The sequence below is a fragment of the Tribolium castaneum genome, chromosome 3 (assembly GCF_031307605.1).
Source record: "Tribolium castaneum strain GA2 chromosome 3, icTriCast1.1, whole genome shotgun sequence".
NCBI lineage: Eukaryota > Metazoa > Arthropoda > Insecta > Coleoptera > Tenebrionidae > Tribolium > Tribolium castaneum.
This window is the reverse complement of record NC_087396.1, coordinates 22,460,264-22,482,428: the sequence shown is the minus strand read 5'-3', so window position 1 is coordinate 22,482,428 and position 22,165 is coordinate 22,460,264. Positions and strand designations below refer to the sequence as shown.

The 22,165-nt window shown below is 40.6% G+C and overlaps 6 protein-coding genes across 17 annotated transcripts in view; 4 read left to right on the top strand and 2 right to left on the bottom strand.

Annotated features, from left to right (window-relative positions):
- Nucleotides 1-10: 10 nt before the first annotated feature.
- Nucleotides 11-19,415, bottom strand: Fpps (Farnesyl pyrophosphate synthase). 2 transcript variants are annotated; one of them, XM_015981288.2, is made up of 5 exons: nt 19,282-19,415; nt 11,481-11,593; nt 4,021-4,330; nt 1,032-1,475; nt 11-773 (listed from the first exon to the last, which is right to left on the bottom strand). In XM_015981288.2, the coding sequence occupies exons 2-5, from the start codon at nt 11,591-11,593 to the stop codon at nt 438-440; spliced, it is 1,203 nt and encodes a 400-aa protein (XP_015836774.1). In that variant the 5' UTR covers nt 19,282-19,415; the 3' UTR covers nt 11-437. The 2 variants fall into 2 exon arrangements, with proteins under 2 accessions (XP_015836774.1, NP_001164089.1); NM_001170618.1 differs by lacking the exons at nt 11,481-11,593; nt 19,282-19,415 and adding an exon at nt 6,418-6,641.
- Arr2 (Arrestin 2) lies at nt 1,583-3,148 on the top strand. The gene is made up of 2 exons (NM_001170613.1): nt 1,583-2,407; nt 2,453-3,148. The coding sequence occupies exons 1-2, from the start codon at nt 1,615-1,617 to the stop codon at nt 2,860-2,862; spliced, it is 1,203 nt and encodes a 400-aa protein (NP_001164084.1). The 5' UTR covers nt 1,583-1,614; the 3' UTR covers nt 2,863-3,148.
- Nucleotides 9,488-17,468, top strand: nompA (no mechanoreceptor potential A). Of its 2 annotated transcripts, none has more exons than XM_008197101.3 (12): nt 9,488-9,753; nt 12,430-12,556; nt 12,607-12,957; nt 13,005-13,286; nt 13,333-13,608; nt 13,653-13,967; nt 14,012-15,095; nt 15,145-15,308; nt 15,381-15,699; nt 15,746-15,982; nt 16,030-16,426; nt 16,474-17,468. In XM_008197101.3, the coding sequence occupies exons 2-12, from the start codon at nt 12,481-12,483 to the stop codon at nt 16,975-16,977; spliced, it is 4,005 nt and encodes a 1,334-aa protein (XP_008195323.1). In that variant the 5' UTR covers nt 9,488-9,753; nt 12,430-12,480; the 3' UTR covers nt 16,978-17,468. The 2 variants fall into 2 exon arrangements, with proteins under 2 accessions (XP_008195323.1, XP_972761.1); XM_967668.4 differs by having other exon boundaries at nt 9,489-9,753; nt 13,671-13,967.
- Nucleotides 17,716-18,956, top strand: LOC661557 (uncharacterized). Its single transcript, XM_967708.5, has 2 exons — nt 17,716-17,912; nt 17,959-18,956. The coding sequence occupies exons 1-2, from the start codon at nt 17,787-17,789 to the stop codon at nt 18,895-18,897; spliced, it is 1,065 nt and encodes a 354-aa protein (XP_972801.1). The 5' UTR covers nt 17,716-17,786; the 3' UTR covers nt 18,898-18,956.
- On the top strand, nt 18,989-21,279 carry LOC661603 (uncharacterized protein). The gene is made up of 6 exons (XM_008197100.3): nt 18,989-19,267; nt 19,408-19,568; nt 19,615-19,928; nt 19,977-20,298; nt 20,344-20,789; nt 20,899-21,279. The coding sequence occupies exons 1-6, from the start codon at nt 19,248-19,250 to the stop codon at nt 21,199-21,201; spliced, it is 1,566 nt and encodes a 521-aa protein (XP_008195322.1). The 5' UTR covers nt 18,989-19,247; the 3' UTR covers nt 21,202-21,279.
- Nucleotides 20,899-22,165, bottom strand: part of Dscam4 (Down syndrome cell adhesion molecule 4) — a 94,391-nt gene continuing 93,124 nt past the window's right edge. For all 10 annotated transcript variants that reach the window (XM_064355843.1, XM_015981426.2, XM_064355844.1 and 7 more), the window contains one exon: nt 20,899-22,102. In XM_064355843.1, coding sequence (XP_064211913.1) covers nt 21,777-22,102 — 326 coding nt within the window. In that variant the 3' untranslated portion in view covers nt 20,899-21,776. The remainder of the gene's footprint in view (nt 22,103-22,165) is intronic.

Here is a 22,165-nt window from a genome sequence, read left to right as displayed (position 1 = left end):
AAACAAAACACTATTATAAACGTATATTTATTATTATTACTTCGTAACAATGATTAAAGACATGCACCTTATAAAAATCGAATGACTTTTCTGGTTGGTAACAAAACTTACCAGGAAAAAAGGAAAAACACAAGTGTGTTAATATTCGACAATATTTCAAACTTGTGCAGCTTACAAATACGACTAACTTAATGCCGACTGGCCTACGACTAATCGACTAACCCAGCCTGCACGATATCACACAGAAAAAGACTCGAAAATTCACAAGATAACTCCAAATACCCAATAGAATTAAAGCTTAATTACAACTGAATCAAACACTTATTCAGCACAGCTAAATAAAAAAATATCAAAAGCAATAAATTCCAATAAAATAAACCTTAAAATTAACTCAATTATCTTGCAAATAATCAAAATACTGATTCACACACACACTACTAACAGTCCCTCCGGTAAATTTTCTCCATAATTTTGAAAAACAACTTGTGTGGAAGTCCTTTGGAAATTTGCTGGATGTGTGTACGGATGATGTTGAAGCTCTCCTCCTCATAGATGGCATAAGTGTTTGGCAAACTCAACTCTTCGTACAGGTTTCGGATGATTCGGACTGCTTCAGGGTCGGGACGGCCGTAATACTCCTCCATTATTTTTCGCTGGGTGGGGTTGGCCCTTTGGAGGGCCACCACAGCCAGCCAGGAGCACTTGCCCTCGCGGATGTCGTTGCCCTTCTTGCCCGTCACCTCAGGGTCGCCGAAGCAGTCCAGGAAATCGTCCTGTTCAAAATTCGAACTGTGATTTCTCGACGCAAAAATTCTCAGAAAATTGTAAAATAAAATAACGCCTGTTATTCAATTTTGTTAAATTAAAATTTTGATTTCTGCTTTAGACCAAAACTAGCTAAATTAGAAGCAAGCCTTTGTCGTTTGTCATTTTATCTTCAACAAAAAAAGATTATTTTTTTTACCTTTCTTTATCATTTTAATTCAATTTTTTGACGCCTGATTTCTCGCTCTAACACCGTAGAAACTCACCTGAATTTGGAAGAAAAGCCCCATTTCCATCAAGATGGTTTTGGCCTGTCGGTGCATTTCTGGGTCGTACAAATTCGCCATATACATGGCTAGAGCCACCGGTAGTTGGAACGTGTAATAAGCAGTCTTGTATTTAACAATCGAGTTGTATTTATTCATAGTGAAGAGTTCCAAATTCGGTTTTCCGTCTTTATTACACAAACAATCTAGAGCTTGTCCCATTGAAGTTTTGAGCGTGACATCATGGAAGAGCTCCATGGTGGGAACGTAGCAATGGTGTTGCGAGAAATGCCTTTTCAGCAAGGTATAAATGCCGTGTTCGAGAAGAATGGCATCGTTGAAGGCATTTAAACCGGTGTCGTCCTTCTTGTACCAACAGGGCATTCCACGTCGCATTTCCGACCGGTCAATGATGTCATCCGTGACCAAAAAGAAGCCTTGCAACTGCAAGCGAAACCTTACTTTGAATCCGATTACCCAATTGAATTAGCGCGGTCTTATCGCTAGTATAAATAACAGTAAGGCGTTTTAGCGCCACTTCTGGTGGAAGTACCAATCGCAAACCAACAAGTGTCCCAATCAAATGGTTGTTGCCGTCAAAGTCTTCAAAAAGACCACACCGAATGGTAAAGTCACCGTCTACTTAAGCAAACGTGACTTCATCGACTACTTGGACCACGTCGACCCCATCGATGGCGTCATCGTCGTGGAGGATGGCTACCTCCAAGGCCGCAAGATCTACGGCCAGGTGGTCACCACCTACCGCTACGGTCGCGAAGAGGACGAAGTCATGGGGCTGAAGTTCAGCAAGGAGATGGTCATAGCTCAGGACCAAATCGCCCCCGCGAAAAAATCCCCAGACCTGACCCCCGTCCAGGAAAAACTCGTCAAAAAAATGGGAACAACAGCCTATCCCTTCATTTTCAAATTCCCGGAGATGGCCCCCAGCTCCGTCACCCTCCAGCCTGGCGAAGACGACCAAGGCAAACCCCTGGGAGTGGAGTACTTCGTCAAGATCTACGTGGCGGCCAACGAGGAGGACAAGGGCCACAAGAGGAGCACCGTCACTCTGGCCATCAAAAAACTGCAAATGTTGTCACAGCCGAGAATAATCACGCGATTGCCAAGTTCCGTCGTCTCCAAAGGCTTCACCTTCTCGAGCGGGAAGATCAACCTGGAGGTGACCCTAGACCGCGAGATCTACTACCACGGGGAGCAGATCGGTGCCAACATCACCATTTCAAACAACTCGAGGAAATCGGTGCGGAACATCAAGGTCTATGCCGTGCAACATTGCGAAGTTACGATGGTCAATGCCCAGTTTTCTAAATACGTGGCCAGTCTGGAGACGAGAGAAGGGTGTCCCATAACCCCAGGTAATCAATTTAAATTTTATAGCTAGTTAATAAAACAAAAATCAGGCACCAGTTTCACCAAGACCATCTACCTGGTGCCGCTCGCGTCGAGCAACAAAGACCGGCGCGGCATCGCCCTCGACGGCCGCCTCCGCGACGACGACGTCAACCTGGCCAGCTCCACGCTCGTGCCCGACGGCAAATGCCCCATCGACGCCATCGGTATCGTCATTTCCTACTCCATGCGAGTGAAACTCGACTGTGGGACACTGGGTGGTGAGCTCGTCACCGACGTCCCCTTCAAACTGCTCCACCCAGGACCTGGTGCTATCGAAAAGGAGAAACCGAAAACCTTCAAGAAGATGCGATCCATGGAAAAGGCCCGTTATGCAAATTCGTACGAGCACGACGACGACGACAACATCGTCTTCGAGGACTTCGCACGCTTCAGACTCAGTCGTGATGGAATCGAATAAACGAAAAACACCAAAAAAATAGCAAAACACAAAAACCCAAAAAATCAAACTTAAACGAGCAACGTTGGTGATTCTGCCAGAAGTGGATACGTTTTATTTTAGGAGCTACGCGAAATTCATTCAGCTATTTTTGTTTGATTTTTAGTGTTTTAGACAATCAGAACTGGAAGAATTATGCATAATTTGTTTTTTTCTGACTGATGTACGCGCGTATTGTTTCCGTAACGTAATTAATGTTTTAGTTAGAGTTTAGAGTTGTAAATGCATGCAAAAAAATAAATAAAAATATTATGAATCAAGAACAAATCAGTGTGCCTAAATAATTCCTCCTCTCAGATCAAAGTTTCTTAAAAAAATATACTAATTGCAGTAGTATTTATAAATAAACTTTGTACGTAGTGGTGGCTTCAAGGCCATAATGATAAGTGTAATAAACCGCACTACATATGCGATTTCGTCAACAAACAATTATTCAAATTGTATCAAAATCAAAAAAATAAAACTCGACACGCGGTCGCCTCATGATTGAGTTCAGAAGTGTAATATTTTTAAATTGGTAACATTTTCCTTCCGAACGCGTCGCCTCATGTCAAATAAACAAAAACAAAAGATAAACATTTTTGTAACCATGGCAACTACGATGATAACCTTATCGTGACTTGAACTGTAATAAGTAGGCATAAAAATATTCACAAACATTCAGTGGGAGATTACGAGATAAAGAACGCGTTCGTTCCATGCATTGATTTATGCATTATTCATCATTGTAGACGTTTATTTTTCGAACAATACCAAGACAATAATAGTAAACAGATAACGAAATTAAACCGAGATCACACGTTACGCAATCAGGTTCAAAAATTGAACAACGCTGCTAACAAGAAATGGGTGCCTCTCACGTAATTATGTAAATAACCGAATGTTATTTAGTTATTTTACGGCGATGATTTTGTCCAAATAGCGATGTTGTGACACTGTATGAACAATGAGTCGTTGCGAAATTTTACAATTTCGGGGAAAAAAATTGCGAAAGGATATTTCTGGTCTGATAAGTGGACGGTTTGCAAGTTCAAGTCTAGCGGAGGATCACGTGTTACTTGACACACCTTATAGTATAATTAAGTTGCAAAAAACTGTCCTGAAATTTCAAATACTCACCAACTCGACGCACCAGCCCATGATGTTGGCGAGTCTGATGTTCTCAGGGGTGAGATTCTCCTCCTTTTCGAGCATCTTGTAGGCCGCAATGACCGCAAGGCCCCTGTTTTTCTTTCCATTGGGCACATTGTAATGCAGCGCTTTGGCGTATCGTTTGGTGACTTCCGGAATATCTGTCTGCCTTCCGGCATCGGTCAGGTCCCGGACGATGTCCGGGAACACCGCCATGAATTCGCGACTCTCATCTTTGGAGACTAGAGTGTAGTTGCTGGTTTGGGGCTTGGCCTTTGTTTGGATCGTTGATAAAGCTCTGAAAAAAAAATGGAATGAATCATTGTTTTTATTCTTCCTGTGTCCAGACTGTGTTAAAATCGCACGTTGACGTGCTAATTTACCATCACTAATTCGTCTGATTGATGTCACATTAAATCGGTGCTAACGGGATTTTCGATAACTAGACGGTTTTCAACAATTGGCGCAATTATTAAGACATGATAATAGCAGGTGGTGCGATGAACTTCCCGTTTATTATAGTTGCTCCATTTTTGATTAATATTTTCCCAAAAAATTGATGAATAATCAATAATTATGATTATTCGGTCTGGGCTTTGTTCTCGCAAGGACGGTGAATTTTACAGTTAATTTTCAATGTCACTCGATCGACATTTTTGCGCATTATTTGCAACTGCCAATTTCGTGCTAACGGAGGCACAGTGCGTGAAAAATGATGATTTTAAAAGCCAATTGTGCATTGTTTAAGCGAAAACGGTATTTCTAGACTTTAAATAAATCGAAAAAAAAACATAATTAATGTTTTGATGGCAATGTGTAAGAAAATAAGAATACAATTACGTAAACAATGATGTTTTAGCAATTAAGTGTTACACTCAACCAGTTCAAAGTGATTTAATAGCTTGTGTGTTTCTGTAGGCAAACAAAAAGTAAAATATTTATTTAAAAAAAAAAACAGTTGTAACATTTTTACCTATCAAGCATTAAAAATGTGAATGGAAATTGTTAGATTCGTAATCTATGAGATGATGAAGCAAAATGTAAATTAATTTTATATTATAGAAATATGCTAAATTTGTTGCTTTGTAGTCAACAACTTTCAGACAGGAACTCAGGTTCCTTGCATTTAGAGAAGATAAATTACTTGCTCCAAAAAGCGTTTAGATTGAGTTTTTAAATGCAAAATCATGTCAAAATATTATGAATAATTTCCATGCATACTACGTGGTTAAATTAAGTCCGAAAACAAATTTTTTTGCAGGCACCAAAGCCAAGAAATGGTTACTGTTTATCGCATAAAAGCGAGGTCTATTGTTATTTAAAAAAATGTTTAAAGGCAATATCAGCAACAACAAAACCAATCTATTTTAAGAAGAACTGAAGAAAAGAAAACCTTCAGAGATCTATCTCGTCACTGATAAAAGCCGTGATGTTTACACAAAGATACTAACACGTAGAAGACGATAATTTTTTAAAAAGTGAAAAAAAAAAACAAAAATACGAAACGAAAAGACGCTAAAAAATATCAAAACCCTTTCTAAGTTCTATCATTAGCACATTTTCTATTTTCAGTCCAAATAATTGACAATTTTTTTTTCTATGATGTTCTATCGTAAATAAGTGCTAATAAATAGAAGCAGGAGAGGACCTTTTGTCTCTTGGCATTTAGCATCTTCTTAACTTTCACTCTTAATCCTTGTGGGTGTATGGAATTGTTATTATTATTATTAGTCAATGACTGATACATGAAATATAATCCAAAACCAAAGGTATTTTCATTCAAATGATAAGACATTGAAAAATGTTATCAGTTATCATGTTGCGAGCTCAATTTCTCGAGTTAGATAACTTGGCCGCAATTACGGTAATCGTAAACATTTAATCCATTTAACCACAAATTTTCAATCCGTTACTGGAAAAATTCTCAAGATTCAATGAACCGCAGCAATTATGCAAAGACGAGTTTTTCATTAAAAAGAAAAGCAAGAGACAAGTCTTGCAGATCAAGTAATAAATTATGAGGAAACAAAATATTAATAGCAAGAAACTTGGGTTCTATTTTTAATTGCAAATACGATAAGTTGCACACGTAATGAACAGATGCCTTGATATCGTATCAAATCCACTTTAATGTTAGTCAATTTAATGGAATATTTCTGTGCGATAATGATAAGTGAATGTGTAATTTCATAGTAAATTATTTTGAAAGTGTCGCAAATTGCTTTTTTTTGGGGACCTCCCCCTGAGGCCACGCACCACTGGGTCAGCGTATCATCGAAAAAGAGGTCGGCCAAGGGCCGTGCTGGCAACGCGGTTTCAGTCACGTAGCCCCGATCGAAGAAGACGCGTCAACGACCTCCTCTTCAGGATTTCTATAAAATTTACCTGTTATTATTGTGCTTGTTCAGCCTAATCCACTTATTCTTGGCGTTCTGGTCCAGGTTCAGTTCGGTCTTCTGCTGTCTGGAGATGGCATCGCTGTTGGGGGCCGTCGAGGTCTTGCTGATTTGCCTTTTGGCTTTGATTAATTCTCGACTGGTTCGATTTACTGTCGCTCTAATTGTTGTAAACATTTTGCACAAACGCTTGTCACTTTATCTACGGTTTCTAAGAGACTGTTTGACAAGGAGGAGTCGCTTGGAATATAAACACGGAGGGACAGAGATGAGGAGAAAACAAGCCGAGTGAGGAGATTGTCTCGCTCTTGCACGAATGCGTGAACGTGAAACCACGTGGCTCGGGAATGGCCGGCCAGATGGGATCGCCGGGATTACGTGCGGGGAGTCACACGTGAAGATGAGCCCCACTATATTCAAGAAAATGCGGCCTCTGGAAGACTTTTTACCAATTACCAACGAAAACGATTTACATTTTTCAAATTTCTTTTATAAGCTCAGCAAATTTTTATTTAATTGTTCATTTGAGATAAGTAATCCACCTGAAAATGACAGTCAAGGTCGCATACTATTGTCTCCACTAGTGCATGTTCTATGTGTGGACTGACATAAATTAACAGATTTCATAATTGAAACTAAATAAGCAAATATTCTTATCTAGTGCACAAATAACGAAGAAAAAAACAGCTTTAAACCACGTGTTAGAGAACACGACTTTTCTGCTCATTTACTCTTATTAATTATTTATTCTTGCTTTCGTTCTTTAATCCCGAAGACAAGTTGAGGAAATGTTTTTTTATTATTATATTTTTTTGTTGCGCCTTGGTTTACTAAAAGCAAAATTTCGTTTCTTGCTACCAATCCATAGACGTGTGCTAAATTTAAAACTTATTTGAAGTTCCAGTTCGAATTCCATTCAGTGTATATTCTTAGCTAAGTGTTTCCCTGTGTTTTACAATTTATTCAATAAAATAAAAGCAACGTATTGTAAATAAATACCCTGTAATTAAATGAAATCAGTTTGATTTAAACTTTACTTGTTTACAAGAAAATATACTCATGTAAAGAGGATCTAAAAAAAATTAGTTTGCGGTCCGATTTTTTCTAAAAATAGACAAATAAAGTAAACAATTTGATTAAAAATATGATGCAACTTTTTTTTTTATCCAAATACATAATTAAGTGTTGAAATTTCGTTACTCAATTTTTCTTGTTTGCTTCCTATACAGCATATTTTTTTGGGTGTTTTGTACAAAAATACTGGTCTTTGCTAACACTGATAACTTTTACAAAAATACAGAGTGATTAAAGTAACATTTTAGTCACTTAAGGTAAGTAAAAACCTAAGGTAAAAGATTGAAATTATACAGATAAGAAACAAAAATTATATACTGCAAGTTTATAGATTAATGGATTCCTTCACAAGGTGATTATTTTCTGATACCACCTTTAATTGGATAATAAAATGACTAGACAGTTCTATGTGAATGTTCCTTGGCAATGGCAGTGACATTCACAGACAACCTACCACTACCTTCAACATGTTTTATTTCCATATTTCCATAACTTCTTTCTAAATATTTAACTATGAGTAAAAATAATTAAAGAAAAAAAAACATTTGGCGCATGAAAGCCCAAAATAATCACTTTTAGAAACAATAACATTTGATAAAAATGTAATAATAAAATGTTAAAAACAGGGGAAAATTTTTGGCACAATCATCAGGAATGTAATGAATGATACCAATAAATTCGATCATCCAATTGCATAATCAAAGCGACTGAGTAAGTGTAATTTTAATAACAAGATATGTAAATCTCAACGATATTGATAAATTAATTAGAACAACTATACAAACAGATAAGATCAGAAATAAAATACAAGTGATAAATGATAATTACATAGGACGGCGCCTCTTCTATTAATAGCGTACTAATCAAATAAAATATCTTCTACCTATAATTTTTATCAAATATTTTTTCATTACTCGTAAACTACACAAATATCTTTAATGAAAGGAAGAAAAGTGAAAATAAGATAACAATTTGTTTACGATTTATCGGTATTACGCCTATTCTGAAGTGAAGGCCAAATATCTGTTTTGTCAACAAATACACTGCGAATTACGAAAAAATCGCAAAGTAAACAAGACCACGACGCCGAACGAACTTTATTAACCGATTTGAACGTAAAATATGAACAATTCCAGTAACAGATTCTTTGTAAAAAAAATATGTTCTAAAACACAAAGAATAATGTTACAATTTCTTACCAATGAAAGCGTTATAAATCAACAAATTCATTATTTTGTAAATACATTTTAAAACATCGCTCAATATTTATGTGATTTTCAAACTCTAATAAACAATAAAAAGTAATGGTTATTTTATTGTCCCCTGTTAATAAGTTTCCCACAGCAAACCTTTTTGTTTACATGCCACTAAAGCCAATACGTTGCAAAATTTGATAAAAGGCCGATAAGTGTTAACTTTCGAAACCCAACATGAAGAAGCTTGTAATTATCCTTCAATGTTCTAATGACAAATACCGCCTTACTACACAACAACTTAAAAGCATTCAAGGTGAAATTTGGCAACATTTTACATTTTCACAGTCGTTTGATTTTGACACCGCTTTTCCGAATGAAAACCAAAAATCAGATAAATAAAGTGGCGACAAAGTTTCCAGTCTGGTGGGTGTTCGCCGAAATTTTTCGAACCGTGTGTATTGTTCCCAAAAAATGAAAAAATAGAACAATTTGATGTCATCGGTCGGAATTAGTTCATCAACACGTTGAGATATTACCATGTAACGATTTTATGGCCAAAACAAGGACAACCCATTCAGAGCGTAAAATTTATATGCAGCTTGCTTAGGCGCATCCACCATTTTTCGCGCACCGACTCAAGCTTAGCTTTTGACTCAAGAAATTGTATCTATTAACTTGAATATTTGACTCAAAAAAATTAACTCCTTGCCAAAAATCAAATCGCTTTAAATCAAAGCAACATTTTCAAAGTGGTGGCCCCTTTTTCAATCATAGCCCAAATTAATTGTTTCGTCCGTGAACAAGACATGCAATCACCACCACAAATCCATAAAGTATGTAAAATCATCGGTTTGCATTACACAAGTGTGAGTGTTTGGTAGTGAGCAATGACCATCCAGTGACCCGAACATTTGATGCTTTCCCGGAAGCTGGGACAAAAGCACATCCGGATGGCGCGAACCCAAGGCCCCATAGCCTCATCGGTGGCTGCCCCCATCGAACCATCAGTCGGTGAGTGCAGGTGCCAGTGATTACAACTGACCAAGGAGATACTAGTAAGTGACCCCTTTAGCCCCATCGCCAGCGAGCGCCAGTGCAACCAACGACAACCGTGAGCTCGTTTCAAACATAATTGCACCCATTTTCGCAAATTTCCGAGTTCACACCCAATTTATTTAAGAATTCTGGAGTCTTAGATCACTCAAAAGATACCAAAAAAGAGTAGAACAGTTTGCGATAGCATTATCAATTTTTATAACTTGGATAACCGTAACTCAAAAAAACCAACAGTTCTCGTTTAATCAAAAACTGATTTCAAGAACAGCTCGGGCTTGTGATAGCACAGAGTCTCCGGGAGGTCGCATCCCAGCTCGCACAAAGTCGGCGCAATTTCTTGCACAATGTAGGGATAAATCTCGTTCGCTTTATCCCCGCATCTATCCTTGATCGCTTCCAGAAACCGCACCGTCATAGCATAATCGTTCACCCTTCGGCAAGCATGAAGGGCTGCTATTATAACCGGTGGTTCTGGTACAGCATCGTACCCCAAAAGATCGTTCATCCCTTGACGGATATCCCAACCGTCAATGTCTTCCCGACTGAAGAAACACTCATATCTGAAAGGAACAAGGGACGGGATAAAACGGGTTCGACATCATTTAACACCAAGGCTTCTGTTTAAAATAACATGTTGAGCAATTTCGATGAGGAACGCCTATAGTGTGTATTTACTATGATTGCTCAAAAATGCAAATTCGGAACGAGGTCGCCAAAACAATAGATACAAGAACTGGTCGAAAAAATAATTTTTCATCCCGGTCGCTGATATTGTACTGACAATAACCCAATTATCGTTATTATTTTTAGATAATTGTGTATTTACAATTGCGTGCAAAAACTGCGGATACACAAAACTTGTTGGTAATCTGATAATAAAATTGAACTAATTTGTATTAAATCAAATGCGTCAATAGTCGACGCAAGTTATTTATTGGTACCATTTGATATAAAAATTAACACTTAAAGTTCGGTTTGCTTAATTATTTAAGAATTGATATGACACAAGCAAGATTAATTGTACTAAATTCTAGCGTTTTCGTATTGAAATCTTCGAAAACAACTTATTTATAGCCACTGTGGAAAAAAACTGCTTTTGCAAGGCAGATAAGTAGATATTTTTCTTGACCAAAATTTAAAAAAAGTAAACACAGAAACGTATTAAAAAATAACATGTAACAATAAAAATCTGTACGCTTGTTTACTTTCATTAAACAATATGAAGATGATAAAGGGATTACAAGATTGAGTTGGATTTACAAACGTTATGGATACAAAAGAAATGTTCAACAACGTTTGTTATCAGTTATATTGAAACGGAGATGAAATTCAATCATAACAAATATTTTGATTAAAAAAATACAAGAATCTTACAATTAGGAAGAATAAAATTGGCAAGCGGACTTAGTATCAATGAAAAAAAAAACAAACTAATTAAAAAAATGCTCTGTAACTGTAGTGAAATAAAGTAGCAGCAAAATTACCATTCCCTCCGTATAAACTTTTCATTAATCTTTCTAAGATGACGAGGCGTTATTTAGTAAAACAAAACCAAGCCTAGAGTCATTTATATTTAAATTGATCACATCAAGTTCAGATCAGAACTCGTTTAACGCAAAAACCGGGTACAAAATTGACGATTTTATTTACTCATTTTGATGCAATCGCAGCATCATTTATAATAATTATTATAATGATTTTTTTTATCTACCAATCAAATCCTTACCTGCAAGTGAGATCATCATCATGTATGCGCCAGCTGATGTTTCGATTCTTCACACTTAGAGTTTTCGAGAACTGTCTCAAAAGCCGACTTGCAATAGTTTTAGACAAAGCCATCTGGAAAAAAGGTAAAAAACGTAAATAAATTCAATTGTGTCATCATCGCCATTCCATACAATGTAAATTTAGATTCAATGCCAGTGATGTACGAACAAATAAAAACACTCATCCTGCCGTCTAGCTCTACCGTTATGCAGAGGAATAACCTTTTTTCCCCATTTGTCCTTACCCATTTTACAAAATTATGCCGTAAAATGTATAATAATCAATTGCATTCGGTAATTAGAAGACCGTTTGACATGATAAACACGCCACGGTTCATAAACATGCAAGGTCGCAGCACTTAACATGACATAACGCTTATAATAAGCAAGGGCGTTAAGGACCCTCCCCGTGCCCATCTGGTGTGCGAACTGCACCAGATCACCCAATCCCACCAACACGTTCAAAACTTCTATGGTCCTCGTCATAGAACTGAAAAATCTGTTCTACTATTTCTCAAGATTTGGCCAAAGTTGAGCAAATCTGCGAGGAATGTGTCATTGATTGTTCCGGTTGGTTCCACCGTGACCGATGGCCAGATAGACCGTACACCATGAGCTTATTTTGTTCAGGATGTCAACTTCCTGCTTCTTTGTGTCCAAATATGTTGCACCAGCACGCGAAACCATAGATTATAGGCAACCGAAAATCCCGAAATCTTCCGACCAAAAGCATCTTCCCACCGTACTGACCCGATTTGGGACGTGGGAATCCGGAAGAACGGAACCGATGCATCCAATTTCTCTTTGTCCGAATTTATTGTTTTTATTGTCCCATTGTGCCAAGTACCGTTCCATTGATCCCCACCAAAGAATCACCAATACATCGATCAATGGTCAATTTGTTCGCAGAAAGAAAAGTATGTCCAGATAGTCAACACCGAAAGGCCATAGAAGATCAAAATGAAAAGTTATCCGTACGTTCCCAGCATGGTGCACGCGATTACAGTTCTCACGGTTTTGAAAATGATGACGAAAGGTAAAAAGGTCCCATCTTCCCTTATTTCCTGACTGAATCCATAATTCCAGCCCAAACATCTTGCGGCTCTGGATCAATGAATGGAAGAGTAATGTATGAAAGACTCCCGAATATACAACTGCAAGGATTCGACGATGACGTGGTTAGAGATACGGCACCGCCGTTCAAGGTTTTAGAAAAATGCGAACAACTCTGCCTCACTGACAGGGCCTCGAATAACATCGTCCGGACCTGTACTTCGTTTGATTTCCAACCAGGAAGTCGGATAGCCACCTATAATGGAGGCCCAGAATACGAGGAATCAACGTGTTATCTCACAGCAGAACAAGCGAGACCTGAAGGGATTGGGAGTTTGATGTTGGTCCCCAACAGTGTCCACTTCACTGAAGTTTGTCTAACTTGTAAGCGTGCAAAATTTCCGTTCGTTCAATCACATGCCATTTTACAGCCAACAGAATCGACAGAGATTGCCCCAACAGACTCTACATCTTTGAAAGACACCCGCGCAAAAAACTAAAACTCCCGGACGCAGATCTTAAGGAAGTAATGGCAACGAATCGGAGCGAATGCGAGGACAAATGCCTGAACGAATTCAGTTTTGTTTGCCGTTCTGCCACGTTCGATCCAGCAATGCGAACGTGTACTTTAAGCCGATTCACTCGACGAACTCATCCAGAATTGTTAAAAGACGACCCCAACTCGGATTATTTAGAAAACACTTGTCTCAATGGTAATTCTTTCTAATGAAATACTTTAAGACTCAACCAAAATTTCAGCCGACCGAAGATGCGACGGTCTGGCCGTCTTCATCAAAGAAGAAAACAAGCGTCTAGGCGGCCCCTTCGAAGTCGATCTCTTCACTAACCTGACTTTAGAAGAATGCCAGTCGATGTGCGTCCACGCCGAGAAATACTTCTGCCGCTCGATCGAATACGACGAAATGACCAAAGTGTGCACCCTATCAGAGGAAGACTCTATCTCACAGAAAGAAGAAATCGGGCTTGCCAGCAGCCCCACTCACAACTTCTACGATTTTGCGTGTTTAGACAGTCGTGAGTGTCTCCAACTTTGTTTCTTCGACTCCAACTGAAATTAGACACTTTGCCCATTTCAGCCCGCGGTTCCGAATATCCCGACAATCACGCCACTTCGCATCTCTTCAGTGGCAAAAAACCCGACACTGCGTTCCAAAGGTACAGGAACAGTCGACTTGGCGGCGAACACCATTCGGAAATTTCTGGACGTTCTTTGAGCGAATGCCTGGACGAGTGTTTACGCCAACCTAGCTTCCAGTGCAAGTCGGCGGAATACAGCGAAAGGCATCGAATTTGCCGCTTGACGAAATTCAGCCAAAAGGACGGGATGAGGATTATTTACGACGCCGATTACGACTATTACGAAAACTTGATGCGTAAGTAAATCCTCTGAGTGTAGATTTTGTTTAATGTTTGATAGTTGGAGGAGATGAGGGCCAGAGACCTGGTGATGGGTATCCGGGAGGAGGCGGTGATCGGTACCGGCCGGGTGGTGGTCGCTACCCTCCGGTAGGTGGGGGACGGTACCCTCCAAGTCGCTATCCGCCAAGTAGTGGAGGTGGTGATGGGTATGATCGCCCAGGAAGACCACCATATGATCGGTACCCGGATGATAGGTACCGACCACCAGGAGGCGATTTGTATCCTTCGGGAGACGATAGGTATCCTCCGCCACGACCACCTGTGGATAGTTATCCAGATTCAGGGACGCGATACCCGATCGGGCCTCCAGGTGGTGATAGATATCCCGGGAGATATCCTCCCGGAGATCGGGATAGATATCCATACTATCCTCCATCGTCAAGTGGAGGATATCCTAGTCGGTACCCGAGCCGATATCCCGACAAATATGGGGATAGATATGGAGACAGGTACCCGGACAAATACGGAGATAGATATCCGGACAAATACGGTGACAGATATCCGGACAAATACGACAGATATCCAGACAAATATGGAGACAGATATGGTGATCGGTATGGAGGTCTGAACGGTAGATACGGCGAATCAGATTATTACTACGGAGGTTCGAAATATGGAGGAGGCGGCCGTTATGGGGGAGACAGATACTGGAGTGGTCCAAAATACGGTGGCAAATACGACGACCGGTACGGTAACCGACACAGCTACTACGGGGACGAACGAGATGGAGGAAACCGATGGTTTTTCCGACCAGACCGCAGACCTGGTCGCCCAGTTGATGGTGGGAGACCCATCTACGAACCAAGACCGCCGTACGACGGCCGTCCGTACGAAGAAAGACCCAACAGACGTCCAATTTCGCCAGGTCCTGACGGACCAATCTATGACACCTTTGGCGGAATCGGTCCGAACAGACCTTACAGTTCCAGGTGTGACGAAGGTGATAGTTTTAAACAAGTCGGGAGCCGGCAACGACTTCGGCGGGAATTTGTTAGAAAATTCATGAACGTTCCGTCACTGAGTCAATGTCAGCGTGAATGTACGGAAATGAGGGATTTCATCTGCCGATCGTTCAACTACAGGTGAAATAACCACGAAATACAACACACGCGACTAATAATTTTCGCACAGGGATGTTATAGGACGTGAGGACGATCGAGACAACTGCGAGCTGAGCGATCGCGATTCCCGGGATTTGGAAGCAAACAGTCGGAGGTTCTTCGACAATACGGGAAACTACGACTTTTACGAACGTTCGATTAGTCGGCAGGGCGTAGACGGCGATTGCCTCGACGGTAAATAATTTAAATTGTAATCGACAATTAATAAACTATTTATAATTGCACCATTTTTTATTTCTCGTTTAGTAAGTCAAGTGTGTAACGAAGACGGGATGGAATTTACCCTTCGAACACCTGAAGGTTTCTACGGAAGGATATACACCTACGGTTTTTACGACCGATGTTTCTTCCGTGGAAACGGCGGTACTGTTAACGTGTTACGAATCAGTGGTGCACAAGGCTATCCAGAATGTGGTACCCAGCGCTATGGAGACACCATGACCAATATCGTGGTGGTGCAGTTCAGTGATTTTGTCCAAACTGGACGAGACAAACGATTCAATTTGACTTGTCTGTTCCGAGGACCGGGCGAAGCTGTCGTTTCGTCTGGATTTATAGGAGCGGGGTAAATCACCAATTGCACCAACAAGCCAATAAAATGAAAATTCCAGATCTGGAAGTCCAATCCCGATCGAGTATCTCCCCGCTGAAAACACCCTCAGCTCCAAAGTGCGTCTAATGATCTTGTACCAAGGAAGACCAACAACTACGATCGCCGTTGGTGATCCTCTCACCTTCAGGCTGGAAGCCCAAGACGGTTACAATTACATCACGGATATTTTCGCCACAAATGTGGTAGCTCGGGACCCCTATTCTGGACGATCAGTCCAACTAATTGACCGATTTGGGTACGAAACTACGCATCTTACTTAATTAGTGCAATTATTTTTTTTAGATGTCCAGTGGACAGTTTCGTGTTCCCTGAATTGGACCGTGGCCGAAATGGTGACAGTCTTGAAGCCCGTTTTAACGCCTTCAAAATCCCAGAATCGAATTTCCTCGTGTTTGAAGCAACGGTACGCACATGTCGCGAAGGTTGTCAACCTGCCTATTGTCAAACAGGAGCTGGACGATCCGAACCATCATTTGGAAGAAAACGAAGATCAATTAACGAAACGCTTCTACTAGAAAGCAACAACACCATTTCAGCCGAAGACGATGAAATAACCAACACAACTGCCACCAACGACACGACTGTTTCGTTCCTCGAAACCACCAAAATTGACACTATTGACGACGCCTCCGAAGAGAAAGAATCCGAAAGTCCGGAGTTTGTCCGCGAGATGATTGAAGTAAAGCCAAACCTCTAGTTACAAAATAATCCCTATAATGTTTGCAGGTTTTCGATTCACGTGAAGAGTTGCAACAAGAGGCACGTCGTGCGGACCCGGCCCCAGAAACCGTCTGCTTGACTCCTGGTGAATACCACGGGCTAGTCAGCGCTGTTTTCGCCCTCATTGCTATCCTTCTGACCATATCGCTAGTTTCGGGCCTCGCTTATCGCAAATATTGGATCGTTATGAAGAAGAATATTCTCGCAGATCGCGCTTCGTCCAATATCTCGTCCTCATACCCCAACACCCGCAGCAGCGGTCTCTCGAGCGGGATTTCCATTTTTGGCACAGGTCTCCAGAAGCAGTTCATCGGTTTTGGGCGTTCTCGGAATTTCCCGAGCTTGCCGAAAGACGACGATATTGAGTGTCCTGGACCTGCACCTGGGGGTCCCTTCGAGGACCCCAGCGAACCGATCTACACGGACCCTTCTCTTTTCGAACGATCGCGGAGTCTCAGGAGTATCGCGGTGTCGCAAAAACGGCGGAAATCTCCCGGACAGCAGATTTAATAGGTTTTAATGCTAGAGAATGTGTTCGCGGTCCCCACGTTCTGACACTAACTTTAGGATAAGGTAATTTTGTATTTATTGAAGAAAAAAAGGCACGAGGCGTCGTGGGTATTGCGAACACCCCGATTGAGTTTTCTAATTTAAATGTAGGTTTATTTAATTTTAGGACCAGGTTCATTGTGCATTATTTTAAAATACTCGTGTTGCAATAAATTCACTGCCGACAACCAGCTCCAAATGCCGCTCATGTCAAACTATTGTGATCGCAGCGTGAGTGTAGTTTGACTACACAAATTTGCGCGATTTTTTTGTACCTTTTATTTTTATCTAAACCTGCCTATGGCCGATGCCATATGAAGGCCGACTTTACTGTTTCTCAGGCACATACGCACTTTTCTTTAGTTAAGTTCGTCCAATTCAACACTCGCTACGAGCACTTCTGTTGTTAAACAACAAGTTAGGTTTAAAATTAATAAATTAGGTTCTTTATATCGATCGTTTTTAATTCAACTAAAGAGTGAAAATTTTTATTTAAATTAAATTTTTACTAATGTAAATAGATATGCAATAAAAGTATAAAAGAAAAATCCCTCAAAAATACCCCCACCACAATTTTTTTGCTAGGGAAAAAAAGTCCGTTGCCATTGCAATAATTACTACTTATAAAATAAAGAAATTGTCAAGAACGTGCGATAAACCAATGTGACAAATTACTTTTCGTGACCGAAAAGATTTTTCTGCAGTACACACTGAACTAATATTACAGTACGAGTGTGTTAATTGACAAGTTGTTGAATTTTTTATACGCGATGAACGTAAGAATCAAATTTGGTTTGCTTCTAATAATTTTTTCACAAACAAGTTCCAAAAAAATTGACGTAGATAATAAAAGCACTTCAAGGAACACAGAAAGTATTAAATATGAAACAACTGAGGTAAAAAAAAATAAACCAAATAGCAGTGTTCAAGACTTTATTGCAGATTATTTCTACAATACTACCAACAACAAACGAAATTTCAACAATTGAGGCCCATAATAGCGATAATTTAAAAGCGTTGGCTTCTGAGACTATTCCTGAAAAAAAATTAGCCCCACAAGGTACAGAAAATAATGAAGGTAAAGAATCAGAATCAAAATCTGAGCCTTCACAAGAAGAAACAACAACCCATTCTGAAACAGAAAAATCAACAACGGAAGAAAATAGTACAGAAAAAATTGTTTTGATCGGCAAAATTTTAGACGCCATTAAAAAATCAAACTTTACGCAAATCCACATCAAAAAAACTTCCCCAATCTTACCAAAAAGACGCAAAAGACGCGAAGCCGACCCTTGCAAACCAAAAGGGCCCTCCTGTTCCAAAGAAGGCACTTTCCGCTTCAAACAAAACTGCAAGAAGTACTATGTTTGCTACTTCGACACCAAATGCAAAAAACTCCTCCCGAAAACCTACACCTGTCCCAAATGCCTCAAATTCAACGCCCAGAAAAACATCTGCGACCTGGCTGAAAACGTCCCCGAATGCTCCAACTCAAACAGCGAACCCAAAAAATATTGCACAAGTCCTGGCCGTTTTTTCGTCCCGGATAATTGCCAAAAGTACTACAATTGTACCGCCAATGGCAGTTTAATCGATTTGACCATGGGGACGTGTCCCCCAGACACGGTTTTCAACCGCAAGGAACTGAAATGCGTCAAAGGGGCGAAATGTAACCAGTCGGGCCCAAACTGTGGCTCAGATGATAGCTACTCAATGGATAAGTTTGATTGTGGCAAGTTTTATTACTGCGCTACAAAAAACTTTTCGGTGCCGCTTTACTGCCCCTCGTCCTACGTTTTCAACAATAAGGTCTGCGAAAAGTGGGAATTGATTAAACCAAAGTGGAATAATCTAAAATCGCAAAAAGGCAAGAACAAGTAATTATGGGTTATTACATTGCTAACTGAAGTTTTAATTAATAAAAAATACATTTCCAAAAACTGTGTTTCATTAAATCAAATATGACGCCACGAAGTTAGCGTTCTGTAGCGCGGGTTTGCGTCTCGACTAGAGACAAAAACATAACCTGATCCAATTTTTGGGCGATTTTCTTGTAATAATACGAATACAGCCAGCTTTAGTTATGATTATTTAGCTGAACTAGCGGATTAGAACAATATTAACGCTGGAAATAACCGTTCGGCATCAAAGTGTGACACTAGGAAGATCCGGTTGACATTTTGCCCCAATGTCGTTTTGAAAAAAACGGCAAAATCGTCAAAAGCATTACAATGTCCAACCAGCAAAAAATGTAAGTTAAATTACCTTGAAATCGGGCGAAATTCCACCAAAACTTGCACGAAACCTTCCACTTGTTTAGCTGGGACGCCAACCACTTTCTGTTGTTTTCCAAAGTGTGCTAGATTCAAATTAGAGAGTGCTAATTTCCAGATTGTTTTGTGGGGACGTCGAGGGACAATTTGAGGCTCTTTTCACGCGCGTTGCGCGAATTAGCGAAAAACAGGGAAAATTTGATTGTCTCTTTTGCGTTGGGAATTTTTTCGGGATCAATAACAAGGAGTTTGGGCCTTATCTGAGAGGGGAAAAGAAGGGTATTGTTCAATTTTTGCAAAGTTTCGGACTTAATTGTTGTTATAGTGCCAATTGCCACGTACATCTTGGGGCCTAACAGCCTGGACCAGGTCAAGTTTTACCCCAAAGATGACGCGTTCGAATTGTGCGAAAATGTGTTCTGTTTGCGCTCAAAGGGGGTCTACAATGACATCAAAGGCTTCAGAATTGCATATCTCAGTGGAATTGCAGGGAAAGAATCCAACGATTACGAATACACAGCCAAAGATGTAACAGAACTGTATGATATGTGCGTTAGGGGAAACCCCTGTTTCCGAGGCGTTGACGTTCTTTTGACGTCACAATGGCCCGCCGATGTTACCCGAAACGACCCGAAACAAGTGATTTTACCCAAATAACCCCTACTTAATGATAAATAATAATTCCAGGTTAAATTAACTGTAAATACAAGCACAGAGCTGGTAAGTTGGTTGGTTATGAAATTGAAGCCCCGGTACCACGTCAGCGGTCTCGAGGGGGTTTATTACGAGCGTTCGCCCTTCAGGGCCCCCAATTTGGGGGACCACGACACCACAATAAATCTAGTTACGCGATTTGTGGGCCTGGCACGTGTGAAAAATCCGAAGAAAGAAAAGTGGATTTATGCACTGGGTTTGCCTCCTTTAGACACAATGAAGCTTCACACTTTGTTGCAAAAAACCACCGATGAGACTGACTGTCCGTTTGATTTTGCGGAACTAGAGCAAAAAAGTGGGTTTTTCTACCGCATGACACACATACATATTTTTTTTTCAGTTTTTAATAATAAAAAAAAATCGCAAACACCGTGCCAGTATTTCTATGATACGAGCGCCCCTGTCGAGGGCCAGGCCGGCCCAAGGGCAAAGAAAATGAAGATTGAGTTTGACCAAAGCAAGTGTTGGTTCTGCCTCGCTAGTCCGTCTGTTGAAAAACACCTGATAATAACAGTTGCGAGTTCCACCTATTTGGCTTTGGCTAAAGGTGGTATCGTTGATGAGCACTTCCTGATTTGTCCGATTCAACACTACCAGAATAGTCTTGGCCAACCGCAGGAGGTGGCTCAGGAAATTGAGAAGTTTAAACAAGCTTTGAGGAAGTTTTATGCGCGAAATGGCCAAGTTCCCGTGTTCTTTGAGCGGAATTACAAGACTTCGCACATGCAGTTGCAGGTTGTGCCTGTCCCGAAAGAGGTCGCCAAGGAGCTGAAGGCGAGTTTCATTGTAAGTATCTGGTAATAGGTCAAAAAATTTAAAAAGTTACCTAGTATTTAGTTTTGTCTGATGTGTTTTTTTTTTGGGGTGAGAAAATAATTTTGGGTTTTTTTTTGAGGACGAGGCTGGCGCCCATGGCCTCAAGCTGGAGTTGTTGGGTTCCAACAGCCGATTGGACCAAGTGCTTCAGGCCAATGTTCCGTATTTCACTGTCGAACTGCCAGACGGTGTTGTTTTGTACACGAAAATCAAGGGTGTTTTCCCGCTTAATTTCGCACGAGAGGTGTTGGTGACCGCTCCAATTCTCAACTGTCCGCTGAAAGTTGACTGGAGAAGCAGCGTTTTGGGCAAAGATTGTGAAAAGGAACTTGTGGAGAAGTTGCGAGCTGACTTCGAACCGTTCGATTTCACGAATGATTAGTGCTTGTTTTAACACAACATTTTATTATTATTTTGTTACATTTGACATTCTTACAATAAAAAGGTTAATCCAAAAAATGACAGTTGTTTGAGTCTTGCGGAAGAGGGTAAATTTTGTGGTATCTTTATTGGTTTATGTTATACGATGAGTAAGTTGTGACCGTGTCTTAACACAAATAGACTAGAGTGTGGAAACCACTGATTCTTCTCATTTAACATTATATAACAATCTATAAAATCTATAACATACACTGCTCTATACACTTTATTATCAATTCGTTTGGCACACCCACGCGGAAGTAGGGAAGCGCGTTGTCTCCCTCTGAAGGCACCAGCCAACACTTGTTCGCTCTCCCAGTTACAAAAATAAAAAAGTGTCTTAGACTAGACCGCGGCTGAATCGCCGGTCGTGCACCAGCTGGCCAATAATGACCGTGGGAACTGTAGTACAGTCACAATCATAAGAAACCCAGCCGGCCGGTTTACCTCAAGGGGTGACATTCTTTATGATGGCGACTGTACCACAATTAGTATATATTAATCGTCACAAGGTGCAGTCCCGGCGCCTTCCGGCCCTTAAACGTTGATTTGGAAAGCTTCTCGTGTCAATTTGGACATTCCTCTCGGCTTGTGCCCTTTGTCAAAGTCGCTCTCGCTCAGCTCTCTGGGGTTCAAGTCGGAGAATCTGCTCGGGGGATGTATCCGTTCGTTGAAGCTCGGCGCGTGCGAGATGCTGAAGGTGGTCTCGTCGTTGTGACTCGAATACCCGCTGCTGCTGCGCACGTGCCGCTTGCTCAAGGGGGCGCCCTTGGCCTTGCCCTTGCGCGCGGGGTAGGGCTTGCGCCCCACGCTGCCGGACGGGGGCGACGTCTCCGAGGAGGAGGACGAGCCTTCGGCGCCGCCTAACAGAGGCACAGTTAGCACAGAAATGTCACAATTGGGGGGTGGTTTAAATATATCGAAGG

Bases quoted from the DNA above. Each gene is read 5' to 3' on its own strand.
- Arr2 (NM_001170613.1), top strand. From the start codon at position 1,615: ATGGTTGTTGCCGTCAAAGTCTTCAAAAAGACCACACCGAATGGTAAA. The intron at 2,408-2,452 runs GTAATCAATTTA...AACAAAAATCAG, and splicing joins AGGGTGTCCCATAACCCCAG to GCACCAGTTTCACCAAGACC.
- Fpps (NM_001170618.1), bottom strand. From the start codon at position 6,605: ATGTTTACAACAATTAGAGCGACAGTAAATCGAACCAGTCGAGAATTA. The intron at 1,476-4,020 runs GTGAGTATTTGA...TTTCGCTTGCAG, and splicing joins TGGGCTGGTGCGTCGAGTTG to TTGCAAGGCTTCTTTTTGGT. The intron at 774-1,031 runs GTGAGTTTCTAC...AATTTTGAACAG, and splicing joins GGCTTTTCTTCCAAATTCAG to GACGATTTCCTGGACTGCTT.
- nompA (XM_008197101.3), top strand. From the start codon at position 12,481: ATGAAAAGTTATCCGTACGTTCCCAGCATGGTGCACGCGATTACAGTT. The intron at 15,309-15,380 runs GTAAATAATTTA...TTTCTCGTTTAG, and splicing joins AGACGGCGATTGCCTCGACG to TAAGTCAAGTGTGTAACGAA. The intron at 15,983-16,029 runs GTACGAAACTAC...TATTTTTTTTAG, and splicing joins CAACTAATTGACCGATTTGG to ATGTCCAGTGGACAGTTTCG.
- LOC661557 (XM_967708.5), top strand. From the start codon at position 17,787: ATGAACGTAAGAATCAAATTTGGTTTGCTTCTAATAATTTTTTCACAA. The intron at 17,913-17,958 runs GTAAAAAAAAAT...ACTTTATTGCAG, and splicing joins TTAAATATGAAACAACTGAG to ATTATTTCTACAATACTACC.
- LOC661603 (XM_008197100.3), top strand. From the start codon at position 19,248: ATGTCCAACCAGCAAAAAAT. The intron at 19,929-19,976 runs GTGATTTTACCC...TAATAATTCCAG, and splicing joins CCCGAAACGACCCGAAACAA to GTTAAATTAACTGTAAATAC. The intron at 20,299-20,343 runs GTGGGTTTTTCT...TTTTTTTTTCAG, and splicing joins TGCGGAACTAGAGCAAAAAA to TTTTTAATAATAAAAAAAAA.